General features: G+C 48.5%; 1 protein-coding gene across 1 annotated transcript; it reads right to left on the reverse strand.

Annotated features, from left to right (window-relative positions):
* Positions 1–19,888: 19,888 nt before the first annotated feature.
* Positions 19,889–23,739, reverse strand: LOC146754732 (uncharacterized). Its single transcript, XM_085527820.1, has one exon. The coding sequence runs from the start codon at positions 23,535–23,537 to the stop codon at positions 20,253–20,255; it is 3,285 nt and encodes a 1,094-aa protein (XP_085383946.1). The 5' UTR covers positions 23,538–23,739; the 3' UTR covers positions 19,889–20,252.
* Between the last annotated feature and the right edge of the window lie 212 nt (positions 23,740–23,951).

The following is a 23,951-nucleotide window of genomic DNA, read 5'->3' on the forward strand; positions in this document are numbered from 1 at the left end:
AATTGTTGCCTTGTGCAAGGTAACCTTAAGAACTATGTCCCTCATTGAGAATGTGCTTCTGACGGCCCCCTGACCAAGTTACACGCTGATTACACCAATATGGTGAGCTGTAAAATGGCGTTTATTCAACCGCGTGAGCCCCTTATATAGGGCTTGTATTTCAGTCTCATACATATACATTACCGAGCGGGGAAGACCTATCGCGTTACAACTCGAGAGTTCGAGCTGAATCTTATTTACATGTAACAGCCTGTCCATACACGCCCACCGAACTCATGGACCTAGTGCAACGATTTAGGCAAAGGCCAAGGGAAAGTGTTCCAGCTTGGTTATTACGGTTATGGGATTCGGGGGCAGAAAGTGTACTGGTTAGTGGCCCCGAAGTATCCAAGTTGGCCACAATAACAATACATCCTGCCCTTAGGCAGAGACTGTATGCTGGGACTCAATTCCCTGAAGAAAATCATTCAATTGTAGACTGGCTAATGGCTGCTTGCCGTATGGTGTGGCCAAATAAAACTGACATGCCAGTAAACTCAGGGATGTGGTCTTCTATGGAAGACCTTCAAAATTATATACGAGAATTAGGCATGCGAGAGGCTATCTACGAAGATACATTTGATAGCCCTGATATGGTAAGATTCTCCGCAGGAATGAGGGACCTAATTTTACAACAAGCTCCCTCGCATATGTATGGAACACTGGTTTCCATACTCAACCCATTTGTAGCTGCAGAAGCAGCAGTCCAACAAGCTGCCCAATTGGTGGCGGACCTTGGGGAAACTGAGCGCTTACGAACTAAGCGCAATATCAGGGTGATTGAGGATGCCGAGGCTTTTCCAATAGTGCGAGCCAGAAGATCGGCCCCGCGAACCCCTCGGGCAGGACCTGTTAGAGTATCCCGGAAACAAATGTTCAATTATCTGCTCCGGGCAGGCGTTCAATTTTCAAAAATTGATGGTCAGCCCAATCACGTTCTCCTTCAGTTGTGGAAGCAGCTGAAGAATGAACAAAAATTTCAGAATAACCCCAAAAGACCAGGGATAAGACTTATAGAGTGGAGACCAACAACAACATGGAATTTAGAAGACTTTGGAGTTCTGAATAGGAAAAAGAAGCCGCCTCAGGTGCCTCGGGTCACGATACCAGAGGTATCAGAGGTAAAAGACTTGAACCTGGCTCAGTTCATGGCGTGACGAGGGACGTCAGTCCCCCTAGGGCCTCTAGACGGGACCGGAGGCCCTATGTAGAATTGACGATATACTGGTCCCGAAAGAATGTACAGTAGGTTATGGCCCTAGTTGATACTGGGGCAGAGACATCTATAATATATGGGGACCCAAGCAAATTCAAAGATAATGGAGTGATGATTGGAGGTTTTGGGAGACAGACCATTCCAGTCACCCAAACCTGGGTAAAATTGGGGATCGGGCGCCTCCCACCACAAGAGTACAAGGTATCCATTGCTCCAATTCCGGAGTATATATTAGGAATTGATATCTTGTGGGGTCTGGCTCTCCATACAACAGTGGGAGAGTTCCGGCTGCGGCAGAGATGCATTAGTATCCGGGCAATTCAGACAATACTGAGAGGCCATGCAAAACATGAGTCTATTTGTCTGCCAAAGCCGCGCCGGATTACTAATGTAAAACAGTACAGACTCCCGGGTGGGCAGGATGAAATAACAAAAACGGTGCAGGAATTAGAAAAAGTGGGTATTATAAGGCCTGCACATCGCCCATACAGCTCCCCAATATGGCCAGTACAAAAGCCAGATGGAACATGGAGGATGACAGTAGACTACAGGGAATTGAATAAGGTCACGCCACCCGTTCATGCGGCCGTACTCAATATTGCCTCCCTAATGGACACACTAAGCAGGGAAATCAAAATATATCACTGTGTCTTAGATTTAGCGAATGCATTCTTCAGTATTCCAATCAGTGAAGAATCAGTTTGCATTTACATGGGAAGGGAGGCAATGGACTTTCCAGGTCCTACCCCAAGGGTACGTGCATTCACCCACTTTTTGTCATAATTTAGTGGCGCGTGATCTGGCTAAGTGGGAAAAGCCAAATAATGTCAATTTATATCATTATATTGATGACCTCCTGTTAACATCTGATTCATTAGAGGCGGTGAGACAAGCAGCAGATTTGTTGACAGCTTATCTGCAGAAAAGAGGGTGGGCTATAAACCCACAGAAGGTGCAAGGTCCGGGGTTATCTGTAAAATTCCTGGGAGTAATTTGGTCCAGGAAAACCAAAGTACTACCCAGTGCGGTAGTAGATAAAGTCCAAGCGTTTCCAGTCCCTACAACATCAAAACAGTTGCAAGAATTCTTGGTTATATTGGGGTATTGGCGCTCCTTTATACCTCATTTAGCTCAGCTATTGAGGCCATTGTATAAGCTTACGAAGAAGCGTCAATCACGGAATTGGGGAAAGGTAGAACAGGATGCTTTCCAACAGGCAAAATTGGCAGTTAAACAAGCTCAGGCATTGGGTATATTTGATCCGACCCTCCCAGCTGAACTAGATGTTCATGTTACCCAGGATGGTTTTGGCTGGGGCCTGTGGCAACGCCAGAGTTCTGTTCAAACCTCCATTGGATTCTGGTCTCAGGTTTGGCATGGAGCAGAAGAAAGATATAGCATGACTGAGAAACAGTTATTGGCTGCCTATTCGGCGTTACAAGCAGTAGAGCTGATAACACAAACAGCAGAGGTCATAGTTAAAACTTCATTACCAATCCAGAGGTGGGTGAGAGATTTGACTCACCTTCCTAAGACAGGGGTGGCCCAAGCACAAACAGTGGCACGATGGGTCGCCTATCTAAGCCAGAGAAGCAGTCTGTCTTCATCTCCACTTAAAGAAGAATTACAGAAGATCCTAGGCCCAGTGACGTATCACAGTGATACATCAAAAGAACTGATGGTTGCTCCACCAGAGAAGAGTCCCGTTCAGGAAGGAAGATATCCTATTCCTGAAGATGCCTGGTATACGGATGGGTTCAGCAGAGGCAACCCGAGCAAGTGGCGAGCAATAGCATACCATCCCTCTACTGAGACCATCTGGTTTGATGAGGGGGATGGTCAGAGCAGCCAATGGGCAGAATTGCGAGCCGTGTGGATGGTCATAACTAAAGAACCTGGTGACGGCGTCCTGAACATCTGTACAGATAGTTGGGCTGTGTACCGGGGGCTCACTCTGTGGATTACGCAGTGGGCTACCCAGGAATGGACTATCCACGCCCGACCGATTTGGGGTAAAGACATGTGGGTAGACATTTGGAATATGGTCAAACATAGGACGGTATGTGTCTACCATGTCTCTGGTCATCAACCCCTGCAGTCACCAGGAAACGATGAAGCTGACACACTGGCCCAAATCCGATGGATTGAGAATTCACAATCCGAAAATGTTGCCCGTTGGTTACATCAGAAGCTACGGCATGCTGGACAGAAGATAATGTGGGCAGCCGCTAAAGCATGGGGGCTGCCTGTACAACTATCTGATATCGTCCAAGCATGTCAGGATTGCGACGCTTGCTCAAAGATGAGACCGAGACCGTTGCCTGAAACAACATCCCACATTCCTAGAGGATATAGTCCTCTTCAGAGATGGCAGGTTGACTACATTGGGCCCCTCCCTCGGTCTGAGGGGGCGAGATATGCCCTGACCTGCGTTGACACGTTAAGTGGACTGCTGCAAGCCTATCCTGTACCAAAGGCAAATCAAGCGTACACAATTAAGGCGCTTACTAAACTGATGTTTGCATACGGGACACCTCAAGTTATCGAGAGTGACCAAGGGGCTCACTTTACTGGAGCGATGATACAGAGCTGGGCAGAAGAAAACAACATCGAATGGCGATTCCACCTGCCATATAACCCAACAGGGGCAGGCCTTATTGAATGCTATAATGGTATCCTTAAGGCTGCCCTGAAGACAGACTCTCAGTCCCTGCAGGGGTGGACAAAAAGATTATATGAAACCCTGTGGGACCTGAATGAAAGACCTCGGGATGGCAGACCCAGTGCCCTGAAAATGTTACAAACTATATGGGCCTCCCCTCTTAGGATCCAAATTACAGGTACCGATAGTGAGGTAAAACCACAGATTGGTAATAAAAATAATCTTCTGCTCCCTGCCCCTGAGAATTTAAAACCGGGAATCCATAAGATAAATTGGCCCTGGAAGGTGCAGGTAGGACCCAAGTGGTGTGGCCTACTTGCACCTTGGGGGAGATTATTGGAGGTGGGAGGTTCAGTCACCCCCTCAGTGATAGGTACATGGCCTACTGACATCGTGGTCAATACTCTGGTCTTTATTGCTAAAGGAACACCTATTATGTCCCTATGGCAGATCAAGACTCCTCCTCTGGTGCCAGATATAGTTATACAGCCACAGATATCTGGCCAGAGGGTGTCATGGTTTAATAATTTTGTAATTTTGCTATCAGTATTCCACATCATAACATCATATAAAGCATGAATAATTTTACTGAATCTGCAACTTACAGAAGAAGACTACATCTCCCAGAGAACAACACGATAGGTCACAGGACCTGGACTCTATATTAACTTGGTCGCAGAACAGACTGACGTCTTTCGAGTTCTGGCGTTCAGGGGAGTGTGTGGGAGCCTTCAGCCGTTTGCCTAGATTCACAGTAGGCCTCTCGGTTACGGGACTCATTCTCTCTCCTATTTTGCTTGATTCGTTAGCTCAATTTTCAATTATATTGTATTATATTGTGTCATCCTGTATTTCGATATAGTATTTAGTAAATAAGTGTGCCTCCTTAGATCGTTGCCGCTGTTTTCTTTTCCTAATTAACTTTTTCCTTTCGGCCTAGGGCCCCTCCGGGGCCCACGGCCCCTGTCACGGACGCAGGTGGATTTTTCGTTCAAACCGTGACAGATTTTGGTGGAGAATGCGGGCAAATTGAGTTGCTGTTTTTCTGTGTTTTCTTCTGTTGCTCTTTTAGCTTTTAACAGAGCTACAAGTTTTTTCCCTGTTAAGGAGCTATCTTAGGTTTGCGATTCTGCACCTGCGAGCTTGACCTTGAAAAGTCCAGGCGGACTGCCAATACTCCGGTATATTTTATAAACATTGTTGAGCTTTGTTTTCTTTTACTTTTTTTCTCTCTATTGAAGGAAAAAAAGGAAAAAAAAAATAATGTTTTCTCTACTAAATTTGCTTTACCAGGGACTGTGTGCCATTGGTTCCTTTTTTGAGACGCTCCGAACATATTGGGTCATGTTTAAGCTAGCCACTTTTTCCTATGGAGCTATACAATTTTATAATGGATTGAAAGCATGGTTAGCAATGCTCACTTCGTATCTGCATACAGCTCCAGAGGGAGCAACTAATGCAACTAATTATACAGAAATGGTGATTTTTAAGCGTGCTCCTCTTTCTTTCTATGAATCCTTTATGCAGTTTTTGAATGATCAGTGGGCCACACTCTTAACCTCCCTGATCTTACTGTTGATTATTGTAATAATCTCACTCAGTATCTGGATTTATAACATCCGGAGGAAGTCTTCCCTAGAACCAGAGAATACTGAGTGGCAGGGAGTGTGGAGAGGCTTTGAAGAGATTCTCAAAGGACAGACATCTTCAGTGTTATGGAGCTTCACTCCTGAACACTTGAAGAATCCTGAGAGTTTGATTGCATATTTGAGGCAGGAATGTTGTGGCTCAGGCAGATCTCAGGAGGCACAAATGATTTTGGGCCTAGCTAATGCTTATCGGGCCTTATTCAATACCATTCCTGAGAGGGAAGTTTTTGAAGCTGAGAGAGAGAGTCTCAGGGCCGAGAAGGAGAGTCTTAGAGCTGAGGCAGAAAAACTTTGGACTGAGAAGGTAGAGAGAGAAAAAGCTTTTGAAGCTGAGAGAAAAGATCTCCTGTACCAACGAGACTCAATCTGGTACGAGAAAGAGAATCTTAGAGCTGACGCAGAAAAACTTTGGGATGAGAAAAGCTCCCTGCAATCCCAACTCAACACTCTCCAGTCCGAGCACAGCACCCTCCGGTCCGAGCACGACACTCTCCAGTCCGAGCACAGCACCCTCCGGTCCGAGCATGACACTCTCCAGTCCGAGCACAGCGCCCTCCGGTCCGAGCACGGCACTCTCCAGTCCGAGCACAGCGCCCTCCGGTCCGAGTACAACACTCTCCAGTCCGAGCACAGCGCCCTCCGGTCCGAGTACAACACTCTCCAGACTGAGCGCGATGCCCTCCGGACCGAGCACAATGCCCTCCAGACCGAGCACAACACTCTCCAGTCCAAGTATGACGCCGTCCAGTCTGAGTGCGGCACCCTCCAGGCCAAGTACGATGCCTTCCAACCCAACTGCGACACCCTCCAGTCCGAGCACAACACTCTTCAGTCTGTGCATAACGCCCTCCGGTCCGAGCATAACGCTCTTCAGACTGAGCACAATGCCCTCCGGACCGAGCACAACACTCTCCAGACTGAGCACAACGCTCTCCGGTCCGGGTACAATACTCTCCTCCAAGTATGACGCCCTCCAGTCTGAGCGCGGCACCCTCCAGCCTAAGCACGATGCCCTTCAACCCAATTGTGACACTCTCCAGACCGAGCACAACACTCTTCAGTCTGAGTATAATGCCCTCCAGTCCGAGCATAACGCTCTTCAGACCGAGCACAATGCCCTCCGGACCGAGCTCAACACTCTCCAGACTGAGCACACTGCCCTCCAGGCCGAGCATAACGTCCTCCGGCTCGGGTACAACACTCTCCAGTCCAACTACAACAGCCTCCAGACTGAGCTTGGTGCCGTCCAGTTTGAGCGGAACGCTCTCCGAGACCAGCTATGTGCCCTCCAGGGTGAGTTGAATGCATTTAACCAACTACCAGGGGCAGAAGTAGTCCAATTTGACCAGCCACCGGGGGCACATGTAGTTCAATCTGACCAGCCACCGGGGGCACATGTAGTCCAATTGGACCAACCATCGGGGACACCAGATACAATGTTGGTTGCCCCTGTAAGAGAGCGAAAGACAAAACAAGTTTCAACTCAGTTAGAGAAAATGCAGAAGGAGTTAGAAGAGCGGAGGGAGTTAGTAGAGCAGGACTCAGGAGACTCAGGGGACTCGGGAGAGCAGGGGGACTCAGGAGAGCAGAAGAAGTTGGAGAAGCAGAGGATGTTAGAGGGGTATAAAAAGATGATAGAGGAGCAGAAGAAGTTTGAGGAGCAGATGAAGTTGGAGGAGCAGAGGAAGTTAGAGCAGTATAAGAGGATGTTAGAGGAGCAGAGAAAGTTAGAGGAGCAGAGAAAGTTAGGAGAGAGGAAAAAGAAGGAGGGTTACCTGGAGGAAATAACACAAGCGTCAGGGTCAGGGTCAGAGTGAGAAGAGGAGCCAAAAGCTAGTTTTTCTTTACGAGAATTTCTCAAGTCCAAACTTATAGATGGGGCAGCCTCATCAACACAGTTGCCACCATCAACACCTGGGACTCTTGATAGAGCAAAAGGCGAGCAAAGTATTACGACCATTATTGATCGATCTTTTAAAGTGAGTGAAATTCGAGATCTAAGAAAGGATTACACACGTCAGCCAAAAGAAAATATGGTCACTTTGTTACTTCGATGCTGGGACAATGGTGCCAGCAGTGTGTGGCTTGATGGCAATGAAGCTCGCCAACTGGGTAGCATTTCCAGAGATGCACGTGTGGACACATGCCACGTATTGGCACATGCCAAAATCGGTCCTACACCCTCTGGAAGCGGATGTTGATAGCGGTAAGAGATAGATTCCCCTTTAAACGGGACTTGGAGCCTGAGAGAAAGAAATGGACTGATATTGAGAAAGGTATCCAATTTTTGAGAGAGAGTGCTCTGGTGGAAATGCTGTACAGCCGCAAGTTCAATCGTAATGATCCAGACCAATTACATGATCCTGAAGCAGTCCGCGTTCCACGACAAGTGTGGCGTGACTTTACAAAAGCAGCTCCAGAAAAGCATGCCAGTGCACTTGCATTAGTATATGGCAAAGGGGACAGGAAACCCTTTGTGAATGAACTAATTGGCTGACTTCAGGAACTTGAATTATTTATAAGCGCCACAGAAGTTAATCTGTATACTTCAGCCATTGTCAAAATTGTGGAAAGGTTAAACGAAGTGGAGGGAACACAAAATGATATTATTGACAAATTGGCTAATGTGCCTGATGTAGATGAATCCACGGTGGTACAAGATGATGGAAACCAGGATTTCCACAATCGCCTATTGAGGAAGCTAAACAACATGAGTTCCTCTCGACCTGTATCATCGAAAATCTCAACCATTAAAAAGAGACGTCTTCGTATTCAAGCAAATGACGATGATAGGTCACCTCGAATCAACGATGAGACTACACGTCTTGCCTTGTTGCTTTTCCTCTGTAGTCATGGGGAGGACATGAAGAAGTGGTGTAATTCATCCACTTCTGCACTTCAGGCACGAGTGAAAGAATTACAAGGTGAAACAACTACCATGGTGAACTCTTCCAAGAAGGGGAGAGTTCCAGTTGCTGCAAGTCAACGAGGTAAACAATAGAGGGGCCCTGCCCCCAGCCAGGGGGGGGAAAGGGACAACAGAGTATACTGGACTGTGTGGATTAAGTGGCCTGGCACATCTCAACCACAGAAATATAAAGCCTTGGTGGACACTGGTGCACAATGCACCCTAATGCCCTCAAGTCACCAAGGGACACAACCAATATATATCCATGGAGTGACTGGGGGTTCCCAAGAATTGACTATGTTGGAGGCTGAAATAAGCCTCACTGGTAAAAACTGGCAGAGACACCCTATTGTGACTGGTCCAGAGGCTCCATGTATACTGGGAATCGATTACCTTAGGATGGGATATTTTAAGGATCCCAAGGGGTATCGATGGGCCTTTGGGATAGCTGCTGTTAACACAAACGGTGTTAAGCAGCTGTCAGCTTTACCTGGTTTGTCAGATAATCCTTCTGCTGTGGGGTTACTCCAGGTAAAAGACCAAGAGGTACCAATTGCCACCAAAGTGGTTCACAGATGGCAGTACCGCACCAATAGGGACTCATTGCTCCCCATTCACAAGCTAATTCGCCAATTAGAGAATCAGGGAGTGATTAGCAAAACGCACTCGCCTTTTAACAGCCCCATATGGCCAGTGCGTAAAACCAGTGGGGAATGGAGGCTGACGGTAGATTACCGTGGCCTGAATGAAGTTACACCTCCATTAAGTGCTGCTGTACCAGACATGCTAGAACTCCAGTATGAACTGGACTCAAAAGAAGCTAGGTGGTATGCCACCATTGACATTGCTAATGCCTTCTTTTCCATCCCATTGGCTGCAAAATGTAGGCCACAGTTTGCTTTTACCTGGAGAGGTATTCGGTATACCTGGAACCGTTTACCTCAGGGGTGGAAGCACAGCCCAACAATTTGCCATGGATTTATCCAAGCTGTTTTGGAACAGGGTAATGCTCCTGAACACTTGCAGTATATAGATGACATTGTAATGTGGGGCCATACAGCAGCAGAGGTTTCCAAGAAAGGGAAACAGATAATCCAAATTCTTTTGCAAGCTGGTTTTGCCATTAAGCGCAGCAAGGTGAAGGGGCCTGCCCAGGAAATCCAGTTCTTAGGTATAAAATGGCAAGATGGACGTCGTCACATCCCAGCAGATGTGATTGACAAAATCACTGCTAAGTCTCCACCCACAAATAAAACAGAGACCCAATCTTTTCTGGGAGTAGTGGGCTTTTGGAGAATGCATGTCCCAAACTACAGCCACATAGTGATCCCCCTCTATCAGGTAACACGGAAGAAGAATAATTTCTCATGGGGTCCTGAGCAGCAGCAGGCTTTTGAGCAGGTAAAACAAGAGATAGCCCGTGCCGTGGCCTTGGGGCCAGTACGGACGGGACAGGATGTGAAGAACATCCTCTACACTGCTGCTGGAGAGAAAGGTCCCACCTGGAGTTTGTGGCAAAGAGCCTCAGGAGAGACCCGAGGCCGACCCCTAGGATTTTGGAGTCGAGCATATAAAGGGTCTGAGGAGCGCTACACTCCGACTGAGAAGGAGATCTTAGCCGTGTATGAGGGGGTTCGGGCTGCTTCTGAAGTAGTTGGGACAGAGGTTCAGCTTCTTCTAGCACCTCGCTTGCCAGTAATAAACTGGATGTTTAAAGGACAGGTTCCCTCCACCCATCATGCTACTGATGCCACTTGGAGTAAGTGGATTTCATTAATTACTCAACGAGCTCGAATGGGAAAACTCAGCCGTCCTGGAATTCTAGAAGTGATCATGGATTGGCCTGAGCGTAAAAAAATTGAAATACCACCTACAGAAGAGGTATCACGCGGTAAAGAGGCACCACCATACAATGAGCGACCAGAAAACGAAAAGAAATTTGCCCTATTCACAGACGGATCATGTCGTATTGTAGGGAAACATCGCAGATGGAAAGCTGCTGTATGGAGCCCCACACAACAAGTTGCAGAGGCCACTGAAGGTAAAGGAGAATCAAGTAAATTCGCAGAGGTAAAGGCTGTTCAGCTGGCTTTAGATGTGGCTGAACGGGAGAGGTGGCCAATGCTTCATCTTTATACTGATTCATGGATGGTGGCAAATGCCTTATGGGGGTGGTTGCAACAGTGGGAAGATGATAATTGGCAACGAATGGGTAAACCTGTTTGGGCTGCTGAACTGTGGAAAGACATTGCTGCCCGAATAAGGAACATTGTTGTAAAGGTGCGCCATGTAGATGCTCATGTGCCTAAAAGTAGGGCTACTGAAGAACATAAAAATAACCATCAGGTTGATCGAGCTGCCAAAATTGAGGTGGCTCAAATAGACTTGGACTGGCAGAACAAGGGTGAATTATTCCTAGCTCGGTGGGCCCATGAGACTTCAGGTCATCAAGGAAGGGATGCAACATATAAGTGGCCAGAGACCGAGGGGTGGACTTAACTATGGACGCTATTGCTCAGGTTATTCATGATTGTGAAACATGCGCCATAATTAAACAAGCCAAGAGGATGAAACCTTTTTGGGGAGAAGGGCGATGGCAAAAGTATAAATATGGAGAGGCATGGCAGGTTGATTATATCACCTTGCCACGATCTCGCAATGGTAAGCGTTATGTACTCACCATGGTGGAGGCAACCACTGGGTGGCTCGAAACATACGCAGTACCCCATGCTACCGCCCGAAACACCATATTAGGGTTGGAAAAGCAAATCTTGTGGCGGCATGGCACTCCAGAAAGAATTGAATCAGATAATGGGACCCATTTCAAAAATTCTCTTGTAACCACTTGGGCCAAAAATCATGGCATTGAGTGGATTTACCATATTCCCTATCATGCACCAGCTTCTGGTGAGATTGAACGATTCAATGGGTTGTTGAAAACTATGTTGAAAGCAATGGGTGGCGGAACATATAAAAACTGGGAGAACCATTTAGCAGAAGCCACCTGGTTAGTCAACACTCGAGGATCTAGTAATCGTAATGGTCCTAACCAATCCAGCTCCCTACGTACCGTGGCGGGAGATAAGGTTCCTGTAGTACACATGAAGAGCGTGTTGGGAAAGACGGTTTGGGTCCTTCCAGCATCTGGAAAGGGCAAACCTCTCCGGGGTACTGTCTTTGCCCAGGGACCTGGGTGCACGTGGTGGGTGATGGACAAAAATGGGAATGTTCAATGTGTACCACAAGGGAATTTGATGTTGGGGGAGTGCAGCCAATGATTTTCTTGTAGATATATAGGTAGAGTCTCAGAAAATATTTGACGAATTTTCAATTAGATATCAGACTTAAGATAGAGTGGATTAATGTTAAGGAAACACTTTTTTTTTTCCATATACCTTAATTAGGCATTCTGTAAGCAAGTTTTCCATCTGGACTCTATATCGTGCACTGGCAATGCATGCGTAGAGCACACATGGAAAGAAGTATAAGTAAAAAGGAAATCTGCTGTGGTGGCTGGGAAAGGATGAGTACACCTTGATGTGGGGGACGCCCTACTAGCGCTGCTTTTCTCCTCTACCGCTGACATGTTTTTCTTTTTTCTGGCAGTTTTGCCATTTTCTCAAAATTAATAAATAGTAGGTTAAGGTATAGAGTTTTGTTCTCAACTTAGAGGTTTGTATGGAACAAATATAAATTGTTGCGATAATAAGGTTACTGATTATTCACAACTATACGTATGAGTGTGTATGTATGTATAAACATAATGTAATGATGTAGAATAAGGGGTGGAATGTCATGGTTTAATAATTTTGTAATTTTGCTATCAGTATTCCACATCATAACATCATATAAAGCATGAATAATTTTACTGAATCTGCAACTTACAGAAGAAGACTACATCTCCCAGAGAACAACACGATAGGTCATGGGACCTGGACTCTATATTAACTTGGTCGCAGAACAGACTGACGTCTTTCGAGTTCTGGCGTTCAGGGGAGTGTGTGGGAGCCTTCAGCCGTTTGCCTAGATTCACAGTAGGCCTCTCGGTTACGGGACTCATTCTCTCTCCTATTTTGCTTGATTCGTTAGCTCAATTTTCAATTATATTGTATTATATTGTGTTATCCTGTATTTCGATATAGTATTTAGTAAATAAGTGTGCCTCCTGAGATCGTTGCCGCTGTTTTCTTTTCCTAATTAACTTTTTCCTTTCGGCCTAGGGCCCCTCCGGGGCCCACGGCCCCTGTCACGGACGCAGGTGGATTTTTCGTTCAAACCGTGACAGAGGGTATGGTATCGGAGGCCGGGACATAATCCAGTACAAGAGGAAGTATTGACTCAAGATAAGTATATGGCCTGTATCTTGCCCTGGAGGGCGGATCTTCCTCTCCTAGTACCTTTGAAGCATCTGTATTATTCCCCTTAAGATTGATTCTAAGCCTCTAGGACCATCAGAGAACGATTACTTTGGACTGATGAAATGCAGACGGACCTGCACTTTAAGATGGCTTGTCTCCGGTAACATCTATCAAGCACTGGCCCATGGAAGATTGTGAATACCCATCCAATCATCGTCATCTGAAATACATCAACATTTAGTGCGACGGGAGATTGTATCAGCGTCACGTTGGGTCTCTGTAATAAGGGAGAACTCACCTAATCATTGGTTCATGCTACGAAGGGGTGGAGTGTATAAGAGATTGGTAATCACAGCGTGAACCACTGATTAATCAGCTGAGGAAAGTGTGGGGTCAGCTGTGGGAGCACAGGTGAAAGTTATGTAGCTGTGTTCCCGGGAGGTGTGGAGTTCGACTCCACCTCCTCTGAGACCTCATTTAAGGGCTGACCCTCACTGAGGCAGCATCTCTTGGAGATTGCTTGCTTGTGAAGATCGCCTCAGCTCCTAGTGTCATCACTGGTGAGTTCCCCTTTTTTCCTTATACCTTCTGTACTTCTACTACCATCCTTGTAGTTGCCATTCTTGTTAAAACCTGTATAGTTACCACCAATACAAGGCCCCACTACCCCATATCAACCCTATAGACCCCATACAGGCCCCATAGGCCCCATACAGGCCCCACAACCCCATATGGGCCCCATAGGCCCCATACAGGCCCCACAACCCCATATGGGTTCCATAGATTCCACACAGGCCCCACAACCCCATATAATTCCGACAACCCCATATGGGCCCCATAGACCCCATATACATACCCCAAAATCCCATATGAGCCCCATAGACACCATATGAGCCCCATAGACCCCATATAGGCAGCACAACACCATATGGGTCCTGCAAACCCCAATAATGGCCCCATAACCCCATATGGGTCCCATAGACCCCATACAGGCCCCACAACCCCATATGGGCCCCATAGACCCCATTCAGGCTCGACAACCCCATACAGGCCCCACAACCCCATACGGGCCCCAAAGACACAATAAAGGCCCCACAACCCCATATGGACCCCATAGACCTCATACAGGTCCCACAACCCCATATGGGCCTCATATACCCCATAAATACCCCAAACCCCATATGGGCCCTATAGACCCCATACAGGCCCCGCAGCCCCATATGGGCACCATAGACCCCATACAGTCCCCACAACACTATATAGGCCCCATAGACCATATATGAGCCCCGTAGACCCCATAAAGGCACTACACTCCATAGACCCCATGCAGGCCCCACAAACCCACATAGGTCCCACAGACACCATACAGGCCCCACAACCCCATATGGGCTCCATAGACCCCATGCCGGCCCCACAAACCCACATAGGTCCCACAGACCCCATACAGGCCCCACAACCCCATATGGGCCCCATAGACCTTATACAATCCCCAAGCCCCCATACAGGCAACATAGACCCCATACAGGCTCCATAACCCCATAACCGCACCATAGAACCCATAAAGGCACTACAACCTTATATGGGCTCCATAGACCCCATGCAGGCCCCACAAACCCACATAGGTCCCACAGACCCCACACAGGCCCCAAAACCCCATACAGACCCCAGAACATCATATGGGCCCCATAGACCCCATAAATGCCCCAAACCTTATATGGGCCATATAGACCCCATACAGGCCCCACAGCGCCATTCAGGCCCATAGACCCGATACAGGCCCCACAACCCCATAGACCCCATATGGGCCTCATAGATGCCATACAGGCCCCACAACCCCATATGGGCCCCATAGACCCCATACAGACTCCAAAACCACCTATGGTCCCCATAGACTCCATACAGACCCCACAAACCCATACAAGCCCCCAAACTCCATATAGACCTCATAGACAACATACAGGTCCCGCAAAAGCTTATAGGCCCCTCAACCCCATAGGGACCCGATAGATCCCATACATGACCCACAACCCCATACTGACCGCACAACCACATATGGGCCCCATAGACCCCATACAGACCCCACAACCCCATATGGGCCCAAAGACCCCATGCAGGCCCCACAAAACCATATAGGTCCCTCAGACGCCATACAGGCCCCACAACCCCATACCGGCCCCAAATCCCAACACAGGCCCCCCAACCCCATACAGACCGCAGAACACCATATGGGCCCCATAGACTTTATACAATCCCCAAGCCCCCCCATACAGGCAACATAGACCCCATACAGGCCCCATAATCCCATAACCGCACCATAGACCCCATGAAGGCACTACAACCTTATATGGGCTCCATAGACCCCATGCAGGCCCCACAAACCCACATAGGTCCCACAGACCCCACACAAGCCACACGACCCCATACAGACCCCAGAACACCATATGGGTCCCATAGACCCCATACAGGCCCCACAAACCCATATGGGCCCCATAGACCCCATAAATGCCCCAAACATTATATGGGCCATATAGACCCCATACAGGCCCCACAGCGCCATTCAGGCCCATAGACCCGATACAGGCCCCACAACCCCATAGACCCCATATGGGCCTCATAGATGCCATACAGGCCCCACAACCCCATATGGGCCCCATATGGGCCCCATAGACCCCATACAGACTCCAAAACCACCTATGGTCCCCATAGACTCCATACAGACCCCACAACCCCATACAAGCCCCCAAACTCCATATAGACCTCATAGACAACATACAGGTCCCACAAAAACTTATAGGCCCCGCAACCCCATAGGGACCCAATAGATCCTGTACATGACCCACAACCCCATACTGACCGCACAACCACATATGGGCCCCATAGACCCCATACAGACCCCACAACCACATATGGGCCCCATACACCCCATACTGACCCCACAACCCCATATATGCCCAAAGACCCCATACAGGCCCCACAAACCCATATGGGCCCCATAGATGTCATACAGGCCCCACAACCCCATATGGGACCCATAGATGTCATACAGGCCCAACAACCCCATACGGGACCCATAGACCCCATACAGGCCCCATAGACCCCATACAGACAACACAACCACATATGGGCCCCATAGACCCCATACAGGCCCCACAACCCCATATAGGCCGCAGAAACCCGTATGAGTCCCATTGACACCATATGGGCCGCAAAATCCCATACAGGCCCCACAAGCCCATACAGGCCCCACAACCCCATATAGGCGCCATAGACGCCATATAGGTCCCATAGAACCCATACGATACCCATAGACCCAATATGGGCCCCATAGACCCCATTCAGGCCCCACAACCCCATATGGGCCCTATAGACCCCATACAGTCCCCAAAACCCCATACAGGCTCCACAACCACATATAGGCCCCATCGACTCCATACCGGCCCTATAGACCCCATACAGGTCCCACAACACCATAGGGGCTCCATAGACCCCATACAGTCCCCAAAACCCCATACAGTCCCCAAAACCCCATACAGGCTCCACAACCACATATAGGCCCCATCGACCCCATATAGGCCTCATAGACTCTGTACAGGAACCACAATGTCACGTAGGCCCCAAAATCCCTTATAGTTGTCATTGACCCCACACAGGACCCACAGACCCCATACAGGTGTCATAGACCCCATATGGTCCCCTTAGAACCCATACAGGCCCTACAACCCCTTATGGGCCCCGAACACCATAATGGCCCCATAGCCCAACACAGGCCGTACAACCCCATATGGGCCCCTTAGAAACCATACAGGCTCCACAACCCCATATAGGCCCCATAGACCCCATAAAGGCCCCACAACTCCATAAGGGCCCCATAGACCCTATACAGTCCCCAGCACCTCATATGGGCCCCATAGACAGAATACAGGCCCTACAACCCCATATAGGCCCCACAACCACATACAGGCCACACAACCCCATATGTCCCCCATAGACCCCATACAGGCCCTACAACCCCATACAGGTTCCATAGACCACATATAGGCCCCATAGACACCATACAGGCCCCACAACCCCATATGGGCCCCATAGACCCCATACAGTCCACACAACCCAAATCGGCCCCACAACCCCTTATGGGCCCCATATAACCCATACAGGCCCCATAACCCCATACGGGCCCCATAGACCCTATACATGCCCCAGAATTCCATAAAGGCCACAGAGACCTTATACAGTCCCCATATGCCCCATAAAGGCCCCACAACCCCATATGTGCCCCAAAGACCCCATACAGGCTCCACAACCGCATATAGGACCCAAGGACCCCCTATGGGCCCCATAGACTCCATACAGGCCCTACAACCCCATACAGGTCCCATACCACCATACAGGCCCCATAGACCCCATACAAGCCCGTCAATCCCATACAAGCCCCAAAGACCCCATACATGCCTCACAACCCCACACAGGCGCCACAACCCTACACAGGCCTCACAACAACATATAAGCCCCATATACCCCATTCAGACTCTACAACCCCATATGGGCCACATAGACCCCATTTGGGCCCCATAGACCCCATACAAGCGCCAAAACCTCATATAGGCCCCATTGACCTCATACAGGCCCCACAACCCCATACCGGCCCCATAGACCCCATATAAACCCCACAACCCCATATCGGCCCCATAGACACCATATCGGCCCCATAGACCCCATATAGGCCCCATTGACCCCATACAGGCCCCACAACCCAATATCAACCCCATAGACCCCATGTCAACCCTACAACCCCATACAGGCCCCAGAACCCCATATAGGCCCCATAGACCCCATACAGGCCCCACAACCCCATATCGGCCCCATAGACACCATATCGGCCCCATTGACCCCATATAGGCCCCATTGACCCCATACAGACCCCACAACCCCATATCAACCCCATAGACCCCATATCAACCCTACAACCCCATACAGGCCCCACAACCCCATATAGGCCCCATAGACCCCATACAGGCCCCACAACCCCATACAGGCCCTATAGACCCCATATAGGCCGCACAGACCCCATACAGGTCCCACAACCCTATATAGGCTCCAGAACCCTATATGCGCCCCAAAACCGCATATGGGCCCCATAGACCCCATACAGATCCCACAACCCAATACAGTCCCAATAGACCCCATACAGATCCCACAACCCAATACAGTCCCAATAGACCCCATACAGGCCCCACAAAGCCATATGGGCCCCATCGACCCCATACAGGCCCCACAAACACATATGGTCCCCATAGTCCCCATACAAACCCCACAAGCCCATATGGGCTCCACAACTTAATACAGGACCCATAGTCCCATTACAGTCCCCACAACCAGATATTGGCCCCGTAGACCCCATACAGGCCCCAGAACCACATGTAGGCCCCATAGACTTCATATAGGCCCCACAACCACATACAGGCCCCCAAACCCCATACAGGCCCCACTACCCCATACAAACCCCATAGACCCCATACAGGCCGCACAACCCCATATGGGCCCCTGTCATGGTTTAATAATTTTGTAATTTTGCTATCAGTATTCCACATCATAACATCATATAAAGCATGAATAATTTTATTGAATCTGCAACTTATAGAAGAAGACTACATCTCCCAGAGAGCAACACGATAGGTCACGGGACCTGGACTCTATATTAACTCGGTCGCAGAATAGACTGACATCTTTCGAGCTCTGGCGTTCAGGGGAGTGTGTGGGAGCCTTCACCGTTTCGCCTAGATTTCACAGTAGGCCTCTCGGTTACGGGACTCATTCTCTCTCCTATTTTGCTTGATTCGTTAGCTCAATTTTCAATTATATTGTATTATATTGTGTTATCCTGTATTTCGATATAGTAATTTAGGAAATAAGTGTGCCTCCTTAGATCGTTGCCGCTGTTTTCTTTTCCTAATTAACTTTTTCCTTTCGGCCTAGGGCCCCTGTGGGGCCAACTGCCCCTGTCACGGACACAGGTGATTTTTAGTTTAAACCGTGACAGATTTTGGTGGAGGACGCGGGCAGATTGAGTTGCTGTTTTTCTGTGTTTTTTTCTGTTGCTCTTTTAGCTTTTAACAGAGCTACAAGATTTTTTTTTCTGTTAAGGATCTATCTTAGGTTTGCGATTCTGCACCTGCGAGCTTGACCTTGAAAGTCCAGGCGGACTGCCAATACTCCGGGATATTCTGTAAACACTTGCTTTCTTACTTTTTTTCCTCTCTATTGAAGAAAAAAAAAGAAAAAAAAATGTTTTCTCCAGTAAACTTGTTTTACAATGGACTGCATGTCATCAGTTCCTCTTTTATGATGCTCCAAACATATTGGACCATGTTTAAGCTAGCCATTTTTTCCTATGAAGTTATAGGAATGTATAATGGATTGAAAGCAAGGTTAGCAACGCTTACTTGGTATCTGCATGCAGCTCCAGAAGGAGCAACTGATGCAACTGATATTACAGAAAGGGTGGTTTTTGAGCGTGCTCTTCCTTTTTTTTTGCATCCTTTAAGCAGTCTTCGAATGACCAGTTGGCCCAGTGGACCACACTGTCAATTGTGTTAATCTCCCTGAACTTATTGCCGGTTATTGTAATAATCTCACTCAGTATCTGGATTTATAACCTGAGGAGGAAGTCTTCCCTAGAACCAGAGAATACTGAGTGGCAGGGAGTGTGGAGAGACTTTGGAGAGACTTTTAGAAGACAGACATCTTTAGTGTCATGGAGCTTTACTCCTGAACAATTATAGAATCCAGAGAGTTTGACCGCATATTTGAGACAGGAATGTTGTGGCTCAGGCAGATCTAAGGAGGCACAAATGACTTGGGGCCTAGCTAATGCTTATCGGGCCTTATTCAATACCAATCCTGAGAGGGAAGATTTTGAGGTTGAGAGAGAGTCTCAGGGCCGAGAATGAGAGTATGCAATCTGTTGCCTTGTGTAAGGTAACCTAAAGAACTACGTCCATCATTGAGAATGTGCATCTGACGGCCCCATGACCAAGTTACACGCTGATCACACCAATATGGTGAGCTGTAAAATGGCATTTAATGAACCGTGTGAGACCCTTATATAGGGCTCCAATTTCAGCCTCATACATATACATTACCGAGCACGGGGAGGCCTATCGCGTTACATCCCGTGAGTTCGTGCCGCCTAATACATCATTTCCCCCTCTCCATGCTCGATAAAGTATGCCCCGTTACATCCCGAACGCTAATCCTTAATCCTAATATAAAAATGTTAGTCTCTATAATTTAAACTTAATAAGTTATCTAAAAAGTGAGGTAGACAAGCTACAGAGGTAGGTAGTGCAATATCTAATAACATCAGTAGTTTTCTAATGATTATATCCAAGGCATCTTGGGTTTATACAGTTCCTTCTTCTTCTCAAAGTTTATCATATACCCGTTGGTACTCCATTTTTTCGTTAAACATTCTTTCTATCATATGCTGTAAACAACCCTGGACACACTGAAACAAACAAGGTAAGCAAATCATTAAAGCTAAAAAGAATAAAATACCTATGATTAATACTTTGAGAAACTGCTTAAGCCATGTGCCCAGATTACCAAACAGTCCCTCCAACCAGCTTCCGAATGCATCATCTATTGCGATCTTCTTCGTGTGTTCTTGCATCCATTCCAACTTCCTATGTATCGAATCGCTGTGGTCGCTCAGATTGAAACAACACATCCCTTCAAAGTCCTTGCACCCGTGCCCTTGAGCAAGCAGCAGAAAGTCAATTGCAGCTCTATTTTGAAGAACAGCGTGTCTGATGTTGTTAACGTCCATCAGGAGTTCCGACAGGACTGCTGTGGTGACATTAGCTTGCTTCACGGACCAGCATGCCAATCTCTCAATTTCTCTTAGGGCCTGGGCTGAAGCTACTCCCGGAGCTAAGACGGATGCAAAGATTCTAGCTGTGGGACCCCACAGCTGAACCTCATCACTACAATCCTGGTCCAATGTTTTTATTGACCTTTTCTGGCGTCGAGCTCGATCAATCTTTTTCATAACACTTATCATTGCAGTGTGATTGGGAGCCAACAATGTCAGCTTTCCCAAATAACACGGCCCCCCAACTGGATTCTTTGGTATCCCTTGCCAAGCTCTATCCCCACATATCAAAAATATGTCCTTAGGAAGGGCCTTGGCTGTACCATTGCAGTTTATTCCTTCCCCAGCTAAAGGTTCCTTTCGAGAACAACAACCAGAACATGCCAAATCGTCAGGGCCCCAGTAGCATGAGAGATTATAGCTGGACCCGTTAGGATGACGTACCACATACTTCTGATTGTAAGAGAGCCACCTCCCACCCTGCTTTATGCATTGGTCTGCAAATCCATTCTTGGAGCCATCCCCGGAGCAGGGACGGGAGAATCCCTCCACCCTTTCAGCTGAGAAACCACAATATGCCCCTGACAAGCTATATGTGTCAAATTGAATGGGGTTAAGTAAAGTAAAGGGTTCCGACCCAGTTGTTCCCGAGAATGGTGCCCCATTCCCAAGTAGGCCTTCCCATACCCTGCGATTGGACAGTTGACCCGGTGTCCTAAAACCCGAAAAATACAAACATCTAACCGGGCGTTCCCACTTTTGAGAGTTCTTATTCCATGTTACGTTACCAACTGATTGGGATCCAAGAAGCTGCAACTCTGGTGGATCCCAGGGCAAGGAGGTGTTCAAGGATCTAATAAAACATGCAGACATTCTGGCCCAGTCAGTGAATTTAGACTCAAATGCTTTCATAAAGAAAACTTTGTCCACTGCATCTCTCTTGCAGTTGTTCTTATGCACATATCCGTTGAACTCCTTTGGGTCCCACCTGGGTACACCTATAAGGCATGTTCTAAACGGTGATGTGGCTGACTGCAGGCTAAGGCAGAAATCTTTCTGCCCAGTTCGATTAGACCATGTAACCCAAATATTTTCTGGTTGTGATGTTAAGTGAGTACCCTCTCCCCCGGTAATGAATGCAATTACACAAAGACACACAGCAAGTGATACAACAGATGTCCTTCTCGTTGGTACTAGCAGCAGTTCTTTATCTGTTCTTTTTCCTTTTTCTGAAGAGTCACTTCGCGGTTGCGGCTGGCGGGTTCCCATCAACAGTAAAACCCGCCGTGGTGAGAGCTTCAACCACCCGCCTTTCCAAGTCGTGTAATCCTTTATAACAGAAGTCAGCGCTTCCTTAGGCAGTTCCGATCCTTCTACTGCCCGTATCAATCGATTGGCAAACTCAGAGAATGACTCTGAGGGACCCTGCATAATCTCTGACCACGGGGCTACAGGCTCTGCTTTTCTTATAAAGTGTATAAAAGCAGAGGTAGCCGCCCCCGTGGTGGCAAGCAGCTCTCCTGGGCGGAGGTCCCTAAGCTGCCTCTCTGCAGATCCAGCCAAATCCGCAGATGAACCTGAAAGCCTCATTAAATCAGTTTTTGGATCTCCCTCCTTCCCATTTGCTGGATGCTGTGGATCGCGCGCAGCCTGTGCTAAAACAGCTTTGAGTTGTATTATCCACTCCTCCTTCCACACAGTAAACTGTACTGGTTCGAGGGCTACTCTCATAAGGCTTTCAATATCATATGGGAGTAGGGGACCTGGGGCTACGAGAGCCTCAAAGGCACTCATTGTCATCGGGGATCTCAATCCCTTTTTGTCAATCGCCTCTATAAACCGAGCAACTGCTTTTGCTTCCAAAGGTACCCAAACCGGTCCCTCCTGTTTGACTACAATTGGGAACACCGCCCAGTCCCGCTCCTTGAGCCCCACCTCTCGCATTGTATCGCAAATGTCAGTCCAATCAGTGGGCTTACGCGATATCTCTCGCTCCTCCCACTTCTCCCCCCTCCTCCGGGGAACCACGACCGACTGGGTGGGGACAGGCAATTCCTTCCGTTCCTCCCCTTTCTCCTCCCCCTTCGCGGGAGACGAAACCGACGGGGTGAAGGCAGACAGTACCTTTTGTTCCTCCCCTTTCTCCTCCCCCTCCTCGGGAGGCGAAACCAAAGGGGTAGGGGCAGGCAGTACCTTTCGTTCCTCCCCTTTCGCGGGATGAGGTCCCTCCTCCGGGGGCGGGTCTAGGGGTGGCTTAACGCCTCCACGGCGCGCCTCCCCCCATGACTCTCCCTCCCTCGGACAGGACCCACCCCCCTCAGGTGAACGAAAGCTCTGCAAACAGGGGTATAGGCGGGGATAATATGGCGGCGCCTCCCCAGATGAGGCAACTTCCGCCATCCCTTCCGGAGTTGTTTCGGGCGCCGCCATGGCCATTGTGAAAACGGCCGGCGTGGTCGGCGCCATCTTGGGTACGGAGTCGCCGCAAGGGAGCGGTTCCTCCGCACCCTCCGGGACCCCAGACGTCCCGGAACCCACCCCAAAAACCCCATTCGCGACTGCCTGGATCTTTTTCTCCTCCTTAGCCGCTTTAAGCGCACCCAGGACCAAAACCCAGGTTTTTAACTCCTCCGCCTTATAATCGTTTGTTGCTCTTAGGAGCAGGGCAGCGGTGAAAGATTCCCACCGCTCCGAATCGAGCAAATTACAAGGGGAGGGTGAAAGCTCCGCTTCCTGCAAAAAAGTAATAACGGCAACAATCTCCTTCTTAGAAGGAGCATTCCTACCGCAGTGGGTTTTACAAACCCGTAATAGTACCTTTGTGACGGAATCCATGTTTTTTCTGGTGCTCGACACTGTACGTCCTCGCACCCTTTGTATATATACCCGGGCCCAAAGTCCCACGGTCTTCCACGGTCTCACCGCAGGATAATCAGTAGCTGCAGTCAATATATCGCCCCTCCGGCGCTTCCACGGGATCTAACCGTAGGATTCGCGTCCGTCTCGCGGTTAGCCGTCGCACACTCACTCTCAGGACTTCCTCACACAGGGCACCAATTGTTGCCTTGTGTAAGGTAACCTAAAGAACTACGTCCATCATTGAGAATGTGCATCTGACGGCCCCATGACCAAGTTACACGCTGATCACACCAATATGGTGAGCTGTAAAATGGCATTTAATGAACCGTGTGAGACCCTTATATAGGGCTCCAATTTCAGCCTCATACATATACATTACCGAGCACGGGG

This window comes from Coturnix japonica, chromosome W (genome assembly GCF_054131305.1).
Source record: "Coturnix japonica strain WE chromosome W, WE-NBRP24, whole genome shotgun sequence".
Classification (NCBI taxonomy): domain Eukaryota; kingdom Metazoa; phylum Chordata; class Aves; order Galliformes; family Phasianidae; genus Coturnix; species Coturnix japonica.